Genomic DNA, 13,833 nt, shown 5'->3' with positions numbered 1-13,833 from the left:
CGTCCTCCACTCGAGAGACAGAGCGTGTATCATAAAATTTAGGAGCAATGTAAATTCATTTTCTATACACATATCCTCCCTCGAGAGATGAACCATTAATAAAAATATATCCAAAGGGCTTATCAGTTGAAAGATTGTAGTCATATTGCAGTAAATATGAGTAGAACCGACTACAATATTACTGTACATGCAAACAGTCTTAGAAAAGCACTTTTTAAAAATTTTCAGATGAGGATCATTTAATAGAATTTTCCAAATTTGGACTCTTGAAAGTCAATACATTAGCTATTCACCCCTAGGAAGCGCCCCAAGATACGAAGAGGCATAGTAAAAAAAATTGGGAAATGAATAAATGATGCTGGTATGGATTATATTATTCTGCTGCTAACAAGAATGTCAACATTTTCACGCCCATACATAATTCTCATAGAATGAGAATAAAAAATATCACCTTCCTGAGCTGGAATCCTCCTCCAGGGGTAGCCTCAGAGTCGCTCCCCGAAGGCGGGAAAAAGTATTATGGTGTGTCATGAAAGTCAAGAGAGAAACAATAAATTTCCACATTTTTCCTGCGTCTCAAAATTCTCACAATCCCGCACTTTCACCCCCTTCTGGTCGGCTGTCTCTTGTAAAAGCACCGCGTCAAGTGTGTGTGTGTGTGTGTGTGTGTGTGTGTATGTGGAATAAACAAGAGAAGATGGATCTCGATGGAGCACTCCTCTTGAGAGTTATGCCGAAGTGAGGCCCCAAATTAATTTCTACTTAATGAAGGAGGTGGAATCATGCCCTTTTTCGAGACACCCAAAAACTCGCAGCACTCTCGCGCCACGTAAGTAACAACAAACAAGACTAATGACATACTACACTGATGACAGTCATCAATTCCGGGAAAGGGAAATTTTTCAAAACATTTACACCCATTTCCAGTCTAATGATGTGTGAGCAACATCATTCATGCGCTCTTCAGCTGGAAATTTCAACCATACGCCTCGCGATGGGAGTTTTGGAATGGAGAAATATGGTGCAATTTACCTGAATTTCCCCAGAGATGTCGCAGAATAGTGAGGGCGCACCACCCACGAACAGCTTCCACTTAATAATATTAACTCAATTCAGTGCAATGAACGTCTGAGGAAATCAATTTCCCACACCGGGCGAGTGCTATATAAAAAGATGAGGAATTTATGATTCGCGATAAGATTACTTTTATCGCACTTGATTCTGCGCACACATACATATTAATAAATTTGTCCTTCTTATTGACTTATGGTGAAAACACAGCAATTGTAATTTGTCATTTATTCATCTCTTTCTTCACCACGCGTATCGTGTATTTTCCTGCCTACTTGCACGGTGGCTGTCTCGACATGTCAGAGTCGGCCGCTGACAGAGTAGGAAGGAAAATACACGATACGCGTGGTGAAGAAAGAGATGAATAAATAACAAATTACAAATTGCAAATGCTGTGTTTTCACCATAAGTTTTGTTCTCAGATTCCTGTGTAGGAGAAAAGAAATTATTCCATATAAATAGGTTTTAAGGTAATCGTTAGAGGTACGAATTCTAATTGATTGAACCTAAAAAAAGAGTCCGAAGAAGATGGCGAGGAACTAAAATTTTCCATAAAATAATAAAGATATTAGCAACAAATTAATGTCAAAGTTTGCCGATAAAATTCAACAAAGCTCGTATTTACTCTCTTCTTTTTTACATACCCTGAAAATATATGCTTTAACCTTGCTTATTTGGCATGACATAATTAAAAACGTCCCCTGCGTGAATTTTGATGAAAAAATCCAATTAAGAAGTAATTCCATGGGCTGATTTTAATAAATTTCGAGCTGCCAGTGAAAGTGAGCCTAGGCAAGGAGAATTCTCGGAAGAATCTCCATTCTAGGTATTATTAGATATTCATTCATTTTTTCAGCATTAGCAGCTTAATTAAGACTTTATTGTTGTGTGTTCATGGTAAAACGATGGGAGATGTTGGTCACTAAGCAAGAATATGCCTTCTTCTCGCATGGAGCCGCATGAAAAGGTCAAATCGTACAAATATTGAAAGATAAAAGCGTATTTTCTCCGCTCTGCGAATCTCTGTCCATTGTGAATAATATATTGTGATAAATACTGCTCCCTTTGTTGTCGTCGGCCTCCGTGAGTCGGGCAAAAAAAGAAGTGCACAAGACTTGTGCTGCTGTAAAAATCTCTTTGTACGGTTGCGTATTTTCACGGAACATTGGTTGAGATGGATTGGAAATGGTTTAACAGACTCTCGCCTCACCTTTGATAATGGGCATGAAGATCGTACTCACATCAATTTGTCCCGAACATGGATTTATTTGCAGAGACACTCAATGGTGATTTATGGTGAAAAATATAAATGGGTTTTATGGGAAAAATAACTGAATAATCCGAACGGCTTTCAGGAACATTGCTTCTCTACCCTTTTTGCGTCTGAGCGGAAAATTGAGCTCAAAACACTTCTTAGGAGTTCCTCAATATTGCGCCTTTTCTCGCAACACTCAGGATCTTCCCCAATAAAATTGTCTGTCGTGGTAGAGAAACTTTCATGGACTTTTTCATCGTCAAATCTAACATTTCATGTGGATTGTCTCATAAGTTTTCTCACATATCACACTAAAGTATCTCTTACGCTGAATTTACATAGAAATTATATTTGTTTTTCCTACCTCGACATCTAATGTGTTTTTCTCTTAATATGCGAATAATGCACATTAAAAGTTTATTGAAAGTTTTTTCACGTGAACATCATTTTTCTCCGCCAAGATTCATCACTCTTGTGTGAAAAATGGGAGACGCTTTTCCCGAGGGAAATGGCTCTTAAAAAAAGCATCACAGTATGGAAAAGTGAGGCAAATGGCTCGCCTCAGAAGTGTGACAACCTCACCGATAAAATTGAGTCCAACACAACCTCGAGAAGCTCATACAATTCAGGACTCGGATGAGAGATCGCGATCTCAATTCAATGGACTATTGTTATTGTTTTTAAAGAAGATAAAATGTTGAATATGCGCCAAGTCGTGGATTGATGTTTCATGAATATAAATTTCTTAACCTTTTCGTGTCGTGGAAATTGAAGGTTTTTGCCCTCGTCCGATTTCATGAAATGTATGAGAAATATTTTAATACTATTCCAATAAATATTGAATTATTTTACGTGAAAGCCCTCCTGTAGGAGGATTATTTCACGGTACATTAAATGCTGTGTCCCCAAAAGGTGCTAGAGAAAGACTCTCTGAGTAAGAGCTCTGTATTAATTTGTAGTGATGGTAAGAAATATCGAACCATACACCTTCGATATTGACCGTGGGGCGACGCTTCTTCCACTCGAAGACTCCCTTTTTGCTGAATGCGGACACCGACAATGTCTGTCCCATGAAGATGGGAACTAAAAGCTGTGCTGAAGAGTGTATTAAATTGGAAAATGGGGGTGAAAATTTTCACAGTTCGTCACACATTAAATTGTTATTTCATTTGGAAAACTATAGTGTATGTGTGTACATTTCAATGTATATAGAAACCCTGGAAATATGATCGATTCATTGAGATTACGTCTCTTGCACACATTCAGAATAACTCTGTGTGTAATCTTGGAGATTTTCACCATTTGTAATGCGATAAAAATCGTATTAGATCGTATCATACAAGAGAATGTCTTTCTTTGAGTGGAAATAGTCTGTATTATCCTTCTTAAATGCCCCCACAAATCTAGTTTCATGCTTTCTGTGTAGGGTGCTTGAGGGAGGGTAAGCAGGTTGATATGTAAAAATTTTACCAAACAAGAAATAAATCTGTTAAATTTTTTGTATTAAATTTTTTAATTGTATAGGGAATTGATCATATTCACTGTCTTTATTGTAACTTTCCAAGTGCAAAGCCACCAGTCAGTTAGACTACCGGTGAGCGGATAAATAAATTCAAGTTATATTTCTGGACGACAAGAATGTGCGATGCAGTGTGAATTAATGGTTAGTGATAGATGTAAATTACTCCAGCACGAAACTATTGCGATAAATATCTCAAGATGTGCAGAAAGTTCTTGAGAGAGGACAGCGGGTTTTGAGACTCCCCTCGAACCCGCACAATGAAATTTATGAGTCCCACCATCGCAGTTTTCCTTGTTTAGTCACCCAGATTCTCGCCCTCTGGAGACGTCCTCCCCGGAGGGTGAGTGATTGGAGCGTCCACATTCAAAGTTTACCAAATATGCAAACCTAATCTCAAGTAATACCATTCAGATGGGTATTTTCTTATCGCACCACTGCATGTTCGACATGCCTCGAGAGGGATCCGTGCCAATAAAATCACGCCAGACAAAACATTCGATTTGTTGGCACTTCTTTTTCCCTGTTCGGTGCAGAAAGTGCCATGCGGAGAACACGAGAATCCCACCGGGAGTCACACACCTTCTTCTTTGGAGGATAAGAAATTCGAGTATTGGGACGTTCTCTGCATCGCCCAAGATCAAACTCTTTCGCCCCTCTGCCATCAATTTAAATTGAGAACCATTCCCTCAAATCCCCATCATTTGCTGGTGCCCAATCTGATGGCCAAATGGGTGACCAAGACGGAGTCACACAGTTTATCAACATCTCACTCTTGAGCTTAAGCATCAAATAAATGGGGCTACATCATCTCACTTATCGCCATTATCAGCAATTGTTGGTCATCGATTCTAGGATTTCCACCCTCAATTTGTTCCGACACACTAATACCACGCGCGCTATCGCATTCATGCGTTTTCCCTGCAGCCACACCATTAAAAGGGCGAATTTTATTTTGCAAATTTATAGCACTTTGACTGTGCTTTTAAATTAAACCAATCCTATGGAAATCCACCCCAGCTTGTCACAATATAAATATTACATGACATGATAGAAAATTGCCGGCAGATTGTATACGACGTTGGCTAATTGAGTTTTATTGAAGTGTTCTCTCGCCCAGTTAACACTTTTGATGGAAAAAATATATCCACACTGCCGGAAAATTTCAAAAAGGCTTAATAAATGTCACTGAAATACTCGTTTTGTATTACATTGAAACATTTGGTCGATATCACTCAATGAATCTTTATTAGCGATTTTTAATTGAAAATATCATTCATCGATAAATTACACGCGTACATTTTATGCTATAGTTGAAATTAAAACATTAAATGCTGGAAATCTTGTGCAACCAGAAACTTGGGGACAAAGAAAGAGATCCAGTGATAAATTCGCCCATTCTACCCATGGTAAATTCATTCACCCACAGAGGGTTTATCAATTTGCTAGAATGTTTATTTTGTCGTGATATTCATCCAAACCATAACAAATACTCAACAAATATTTAATATTACTTCTTATGCAAATATTTGCTTTCGGTAGAGTTCATATTATAAGTGGGATTTTGGGAAGTCAGTAAGGAAAAAAAAGAAAAGTCCCAATGACACAATTTACGGAAAATCTTCTGTATCGATCAACTTATATTTACTATAGCTGATTTAGTTGAGAATTGAGTCTATTAATCTTGAATGATTCACCTTTTGTACTCCTTTAAAGAGATGCTCAGGAGAGAAGAAAGATAAATTCGAGGGGTTCTCAAGCTTCAGTGAAGCACACAAAGTCTAGTAATATTTCATGAGATATACCCCTCGGAGGAGCTCGCTTAGAGAGAGTGAAATAAATGTGTGAAATGGTACAGAAAGTGGTGGTGTTGTTCTCCTTCTCATTGATACCGTCAGCACAATTAATTAAATTTTCTTAATAGCAATTCTGTGTAATGTTTATGAGTCGATTTATACGACGATACTGTCCAATGAATTTCGAGTAGAGCACACAAGACTATAAATGGATATTTCCTCCAATGATTTGCGATCAGCAATGCTCAGTGAATAATTATGGCATTGCACGAAATGAAGAGAATGTCTCTGAACAAGAAGGGCCATCTAAAATTTTGCACTTGAAGAGATAAATGAGCTTTTGTTGGTGTTCTATTAATAGAATGTCTTTTGCCATATCGGACTCTCAGCTAATTGAGTGATTTTGTGGCGTACACACCAAATACAAGTGATGTTTAAAAGATAATAAATAACGCGATGCCTCGCAAGAGTGCCTTTTAATTATAATGGAAAAATGTCATTTAGTGTCAGCGAGTTTGGCAAAGAAATCTCACAGGCTCGCAAGTGTGAAATTAATGGATGTTGGTGGTGTAAAAAACGGGTCATTTGGGAAAATGCGTGGACAAATTTTAACTTCTTCTCCTGAGTCATGATGGAAATTAGACAAATAAGCCAATTACGAAGTCAATGGGACCCGAGATTGGCAGACGTGACATGTTAATTTAAATTCCACAATTCGATTACTCCTCTCCCAAGCAATTTGCCGTGTCTCTCTCCCTTTTAGAAATTGAACGCACTTCCACAGTGCGATTGATAGTTTCGACAAGCAATTGCTATGTATGTATTCTACTATTTAGGAAATATGCTCAAAAATGTAAGTAATGCATTTTCCATAAATCATCTCTCTGTGTTACACAACATTTTACTGCCTTACGCGTAATTAATCGCAACTCAAATCTCTGTCGCATTTACAAATGATCTCACCATGAAGTCCCCTTTGCTCAGCAAATGATCTCCAATCCATCAAGTTTAAGCCATGAGCATTCGCAATGATTGTGTTTAATTGCAGCGACAGTTGATGAGTGTGTAAATCTCTTTTTCAGAATGCAACTGCAATGGCCATTCCAGACGGTGTCGCTTTAACATGGAGCTATTCAAGCTCTCTGGACGCACTTCCGGGGGGGTCTGTATCAACTGTCGCCACGCGACTACAGGCCGTCACTGTCACTACTGCAAGGAGGGCTTCTACAGGGATCCCACGAAGCCGCTAAATCATCGAAAAGTGTGCAAACGTGAGTATTCTCAGTCTCTTTCCCACTGCGAAGCAACATTGCGAGATTAAGGATGGAATGTTGCATAAAGTCGCGAGGAAAAAAGCAGAGTCCATGAAAAAAAGAAGCCAGTGTTCGCAGGGAGACGGGAATGAATTGAAGATGACCACAATTGAAAGACTATATCAACACAAGATACTGTTGAATGACGTTGGGGAGAAACAAATTCAAACAGCGGGATACGAACAACTTCTTGAAAATCTCTCCATTGTTGCACATGCATAATTTATTGGGACCACAGAGTTGCAATGAAACACACACACTCTCTCTTCCCCTCTCTCTCTCTCTCTCTCTCTCTCTCTCTCTCTCGGGTTTGTGTTCTGTTATCATCCGGGAAAAGGGCAGCATAGAGACGTAAGACTGAAGGCAATGCGGAGGAATCTGATTTGAAAATATTGCAACAATGAGCATGTAATTCTGCAAATAGCGCGTCCACACAAAATTTGATATGTATCTGAGGAATTGTCGGTATTTCCAATTGTGAAACACTTACACATATTTAGATGGTAACATCAAAGAAACTCTCCACGTAAAGTGTATGGAGAGCCCTAAAAGAGGGCTGGTCATTCAACGGGTCTCAAGTTAGATACACATTTATAGTCTGCACTTTTAACTACTAAGCGAGGCTATATGGAATTTCTAAATTCTAAACGATTCTTCTATGGGCAAATGGGAATCCTCTTCTCACATGAATCCTGTATAATTTTCCAAAAACTGTCCTGACAATTAATCAGGTTCTTTTTCTGGGGATACCATGGAGGATACGACGAAAATTAAAGTGATAGTGCTTTTATGAATATTGAGCGAGCTTACAAGGTGCAAACGAGGGCTCAATGACTGACCTCTTGGGTCGAAAGCCTCTCAAGTGATGCTCAATGGGTGAATGTGAGCAAAATGACAAATTTACCACACACACGGCACAGTTTAACGGGTGAGAACTGATGACCCTGTCAACACTTAAGACCAGCAGTTTACGGAGTCCCATGAACTCTCGAAGTGACGCTATGCTCAACACGAAACCGCGCTCACCTCTCGACACACTTCGAATTAGAACATCACGATTCACTTGCTAATTTGCGATCGGCATGAATTTGCACTTGAAATTGACTTGTGGGATTGTGTATTGCTCATCTGTTTCTAGTTATTGCTCCCATCCGATTGGAAACGCTTTAGCAGACCGCGCGGGTTTTTTACAGTTTGCTCAATTCCCATCAGTAAAAACTTTAATTACACCCCGCGTTATTGCCATTAAATAATGACTTTCAGCGGGAGTGTTTATTTTCCGCATGCACTTCCACACGAGTGGAAGTGTTGGTGTGTGCTTTTTCTGGAAATCTCTTGGTGGCAAGAAAGACTGAGAAAGAAAATAATCGTGTGCGACTTTGATGCAAAAATCTGGAGAAGTATGCTTTCGGCATGGCTTTCAAAAGCAACGGTTCCACTCTCGCTTCCCTTTGAAAAAAAAAACACACCATCTTCAATTAATTAATGCCACTCAGTCGTCTTGTGTATTTGTTCTTGTGTACAGATGGAGCAAAAACGTGCGTGAAGGGGGGAAATATTTCAATAATAATAAACACTGGAATAAAACAAACACACATTCTGGCTCTGTTGGTGCAAAAGCACAATGTGACTTCATTAATGAGATGCAATAGTTGGGGGGACGAAAAAGAGACATTGTGTGCTAAAGTCATTAGAAAGTGAGACACTGAGTGGACGTATGCTCTATTTGCTCTTCTTGTGTAGCTCCGTTTCACGCCAAAACACCGTCCGACGGGGGGAGTTTGAAGAAAAGGAAGCTATTTGAATTGAGGAGATCCATGAGAGAGCAAATAGAGTTGAATGCAATCTGCAATTGTGCAAGAACAAACTGATATTTGAGCATTTCAGTCTCTGCTTGTTCACAGAGTTGCACTTATCTGAGATTAAAGTCGGTATATGATTGTGTGAATTGCATTTTCAGCAATTGCATGGAGAATTGCTTTGGGACGTGCTCAGATTTTGTACTTATTGAATAAATGAATGTCCGTAATTTCACTTTAATAAAATAGCCAAGATATTAGTCAACTCTTTATATGCTTTTCTCGGGGAATAATTAAAATTTATCGCTCTGCAAACTCACCATGCCATCGATAATTTTTCTGAGCATCCCTCTTTTGGTAATATATGTTTTCGACAGTAATCCTCCCGAGGCGGGATAAAATCATTTCCCAATGTTGACCATATATTTCACAACATGGAGAAAATTGTAATTAATAAGTCCCTCGGGAGGAAAGATGAGAATTTCACAGTGAATGCAAGTGACATCACCTCGAGCAGTATAGGGAGTTGTCTGCTTCCTCAAAGATTGTCTCTCACAATTGCCGTCACCAACTGTTGCTCAAGTATCTACAGTTTTGTGAATTGTGTCTGAAAGGGCGGAAAATTTGACGGAAAGTCTCCTGGCGAGAGTCGTTTCAATAATCCTAAATAATTCAACCTGGGGCGGCGCATTAATAATTCATTTGGGGACAAACTTCACATGGGAGCCTAACAGTTCTTGTGAATAAACAAACAAAAAGGACAGTTGGAGCCCAGGGAAAATCGAGGAAATTTATTAGGCACGCCAGAGTGAACACGTGAAGGAATTCCATGTCGTTTCTTCTGTTCATTTTCTCCCCAAGAAATACTTTTTTCGGCATCTCCTTTGAGAAAGATAGAACAGAGGAGCGGAGAAGTCATGGAGTTTGAAATGTACAAAATTTATATATATAATATTTCTAATGAAAATTCATCTCAATTTACTCATTCTCTCGTTGCACGTGCTTTTCATTTCCATTCCAAGAATGGTTCTCTAGAGAGAAAGTTGCACTTTTTGAAGAACCATGAATGATATTTAAACTTCACTGTTGGCCACAACAGTCAGACTTCTCAGAAGGTTTATTCCTCAAATTTCACGGCGCTGTGAGATATTGAGGGGGGGGAGAGAGAGAGAGACATGTTTCTTGGTCAAAAAACGAGATATTTAACCGCATGCCGATGGTCTCTATTAGAGTGTGTTGTCTTTTCACCCCTTTGCCGAGTGCAGAAAAAGTCGAGTGTGTGTGTCTGTCCAGTCGGTAGACATGAATCAAGATTTAATCTGATATACAACCTAAAAAGTTGTACAAGAAGTGAAATATACCGCACAATTTATTCAAGCTGACCTATAAGTTGCGAAAGAGAGAAGAAATTTATGGAATGCAAAATAGCGTTAAATTCACCCGGGCATCACCTAATTTTTCATCTTGTCCCCGTACAGACACTGATGTTGGTCCCCAACATTGTCTCCATCTTCCGCTTCTTGCCCAGAATTTATTGTTGTTTTTTGCCAACATTGAAATCCTCTTAATCATATTTCATGAGTGCCATCCGAGAAGCTCTCAAGTTGGGGGGGGGGGGGGAATTAAGAGACGTGCGGTTGGCTATTAATTAATGTGTCATATTGTGCCTCTGTAGCGTGCGACTGCCATCCTGTGGGATCCTCCGGAAGAACATGCAATCACACATCCGGTCAGTGTCCTTGCAAAGACGGCGTCACGGGTCTGAGTTGCAACAGATGCGCCAAAGGATATCAGCAAAGTCGCTCTCATATCGCGCCATGCGTCAGTGAGTAACCTCGAAACCCCTGTAAATTCCATTGCCTTTCTGTCACTCTAAGAACATTTCTTTGCAGAAATTGTTCCCCGAATCAGCGTGATTCAGCCTCAAATAGCGCAAGAGCCGCAGTACGATCAAGATGTGTCCGCCTATCGAAAAAGTGGCGACGACGACGAGGAAACAGGTGATTTAATAAATTGATCAATTTTGCCTGTAGACGAGGCACCTCCTCGGCAAAACTCGAACCGAGATAAACAATTAAATTAAGTACTTCCTTTTGCCGAGTTTGGGGTAAATGGAGTGAATCCTTCAGCACCAGGGAAGTTTTTCAATTTGTCAAGAGTGAGCCACCAGATATCACTGCCAGACGCCCGAGGGAAGGAATTCCTATCTTGAGCATCCGCTCTCCTTTTTCCGGATTATAATCATCACATTCTTACACATTTTACGCGAAAAATTCGCTCGCCCTCAAGACACTGCATAATAATCTAATATATAGGGTTGAAAACGAAAGGAGGATTTTATTTTGCATCAAAGTAAATGGTGTAGGGAAGAATCGTGTATTTACTTCGGTAATTAAATTACCGTAAATTCAACATCCATGTCAAATTTTTACGAAATTTAACTCCTCTTTTTTTTCAGAGTGCGGAAAGTGCAAAATAGCCACGAAACACCTGACAAAGAAGAAGTTCTGCAGAAGGGATTACGGTGAGTAGCAAAGAGAGCAAGCCTTCCGGGGGAGAATGGTCAAAAAGTATTCAGAGAAGGAAGTAACATTTCCGTTTCATCTTAAGAACCATCTTGTGAGATTGTCGCACACTTTTCGGTGCAATTCAAATAAATCTCTTCCGGTGCTTTGTCATGTCAACCTCCCCCCCCTCCCACTGAATGTTCTGACTTTATCTCACGAGGCACGCCTCGTCCATTGAGACACGTTTTAATATTAATGCGTGTGTCCATTCTTCTTCATCATCCAGCAATTATGGCCAAGGTGGCGGGCAGGGACGTGGTAAAGGACAAGGAGAATAACTCCGAGGATATGATTCAGTTCAACCTGGTTGTTCAGGCAGTGTATAAGAAGTCCCAGGGAACGAGTCTCCTCGCCGGTGTCATTCCAGGTCTTAGGAGGGCTACAGTGCCACTCATCGTGCCAATGAGAGACTTCGAGTGCAGATGTCCAAAACTTAAGATCAATAAGTGAGTTTCTCTCGATATTTCTTCTTTCCCTCTACAGCCATTTCAACACTCACGACGGGACACTTAAACCCATGTGGCAAATTTCCACATTGATGGGTCATTTGCATATTAAGAATATTAATGTGAGAAGTCCTGATTTAAAAGCACCCGAATATTTAATGAAATTTCATTTCTATCTAACGAATATTCTGTACTGTCGTCGAAGGACTTACCTGATCTTGGGGAAAGACACGGAGAATCCTCCGGGTGCTCTGGGCGTGGGTCCCAGGTCGATAATCATCGAATGGCGAGACGATTGGCACAGGCGAATGCGACGGTTTCAGAGACGCTCTCGAGACGACTGTGACTAGGAATTTGTAGTTTTTTACTAGACAACAAAGGAAATGGAGGAAATGTGTGAAAATATGGGAGAAAAGCAGAAGGAGAACGCGCTGAGATTGTGAGTTAAAAGATTAAACCTCAAAGCACACCGTGGAGGCTTCAAGATACTGAAGAGGAGGAGAATATCCGTGAATGTTATTTTCTACCTTCACCAGTAAAAGCAATTCATTGAATATCATTAAAAATTTAACACTATTTCTACTCAGAATTGACGTACGCAATTATTGATTGTAACGTAATTATTTATTGATGAAGGAATGAGAAACTACAAATTGTTTATAGCCATTCTATTATGTAAGTATTTTATTTGTCACTCTCCATTAATGCTTAAGGATATTACTTTGTAATTATAGTTAATTTATTAAGGGTATTTTTGCGAGAGAGAAAAAGTTACAAAGGATGCTGATGATGAAATATTCCTATAATTACCAGAAAGAGTTGCCATAATTTCATCTTAATTGATAGCTTTCCTTAATTCCTAGGCCCACAACGTACTTTTTGTGTAAACTAATTTTCCCGCTTTGCCGTCCCTTTTCACATTTGAAAAGGGAAGATCATGTAAATATTGCCACGATGTTGATTTTTCTTATGGAAAATAAGAACAGAAGGAAGAAAAGTCCATGCAAAATTAAGGTAGCTTAGAAATCACTGTAATTGTGTTAATTTAATAACATTAAATGACTGTGTGTGACTGCTTCAGTGTTGAAGGGAGAACAAGAGGCGCAGAAGGGTGACGAAAGCTACCCTTCTGCGCCTCGTCCACCCTACATTTTTCACAGCAATTAACCGCCCCCCGCCCGAAGAGATGGGAGTCCTCATTATCAAAATTAATCGCATTGTATCTCTAGTAATAATTGGAGAATTAGTATTTAGTGGAAGGAATATGTGTATATTTTAAATTCTATCATGTACAATTTAATGCAAAAAATCAATGTATTGATATGGAGGCCAGAGGAGATTTTCTTATCTCTCTAGAGGTTCCGTCAACCACTTTTTCATATCTTATCGGAATTTTATGTCTAAAATTTATGAAGAAAATTTGACAGAATAAAAGAAATCAAATAACGAGATATTTTCTTAACAAATATGAAGATATAAACGATTATTCATCAGGAGGAAAATGGTAATATCAATTATCATATCAACGACATTATCAATTGATTTTTAGACTTTTTTGATACCTCTTTAGACGCAGAGAATAATTTTAAGCTAAATCCTTATAACATTGGATGATCTTTCCCGCAGAATAATTACAGAATTTCAGGAATGCATTTTAAGATAATATGATTAAAAAATAAATAGAAGATAAAGTGAAGTGTGTAGAGATAAAAGCACACAGATTTTATGCAAAACAGCCATAAATTTAGTGAATGTTGTCAAGAAAGCGAATGACGAGAGTGAGAAATATCAGTTGAAAGGAGAAGAAGGAGTAAAAGTCACAATAAAATGAATTAAGTAACAAAAATTTCATCGACTTTCTCACCCACAATTTGTGCTGATCTCTTGCGAGGACATGCCATTTCAAGTCCATAGTTGTGTGACAGCCTCTTCTTCCTCGCGAATCTTGTGGCGAGGACATGAGCTTGGAAGTGATTCGGAAATCCCTCTGAATGGGAATTTTTTCGAGAGGGAATTGAAATGGGAAAAAGATGATCTTGAGAAGCTATTAGACGAAATTGAAAAACT

The 13,833-nt window shown here is 39.1% G+C and overlaps 1 protein-coding gene across 1 annotated transcript in view; it reads left to right on the top strand.

Moving 5' to 3' along the window:
• Positions 1-13,605, top strand: part of LOC132261837 (netrin-B) — a 39,502-nt gene extending 25,897 nt beyond the window's left edge. The window contains exons 2-7 of the mRNA XM_059760841.1: positions 6,724-6,912; positions 10,429-10,578; positions 10,646-10,753; positions 11,212-11,277; positions 11,547-11,766; positions 11,972-13,605. Coding sequence (XP_059616824.1) covers positions 6,724-6,912; positions 10,429-10,578; positions 10,646-10,753; positions 11,212-11,277; positions 11,547-11,766; positions 11,972-12,116 — 878 coding nt within the window. The 3' untranslated portion in view covers positions 12,117-13,605. The remainder of the gene's footprint in view (positions 1-6,723; positions 6,913-10,428; positions 10,579-10,645; positions 10,754-11,211; positions 11,278-11,546; positions 11,767-11,971) is intronic.
• The last annotated feature ends 228 nt before the right edge of the window (positions 13,606-13,833 follow it).

The sequence above is a fragment of the Phlebotomus argentipes genome, unplaced genomic scaffold, assembly GCF_947086385.1.
Source record: "Phlebotomus argentipes unplaced genomic scaffold, Phlebotomus argentipes genome assembly contig_46, whole genome shotgun sequence".
Taxonomy (NCBI): domain Eukaryota; kingdom Metazoa; phylum Arthropoda; class Insecta; order Diptera; family Psychodidae; genus Phlebotomus; species Phlebotomus argentipes.
The sequence above is the reverse complement of the archived record's forward strand: the minus strand, read 5'-3'. Positions and strand labels throughout refer to the sequence as shown.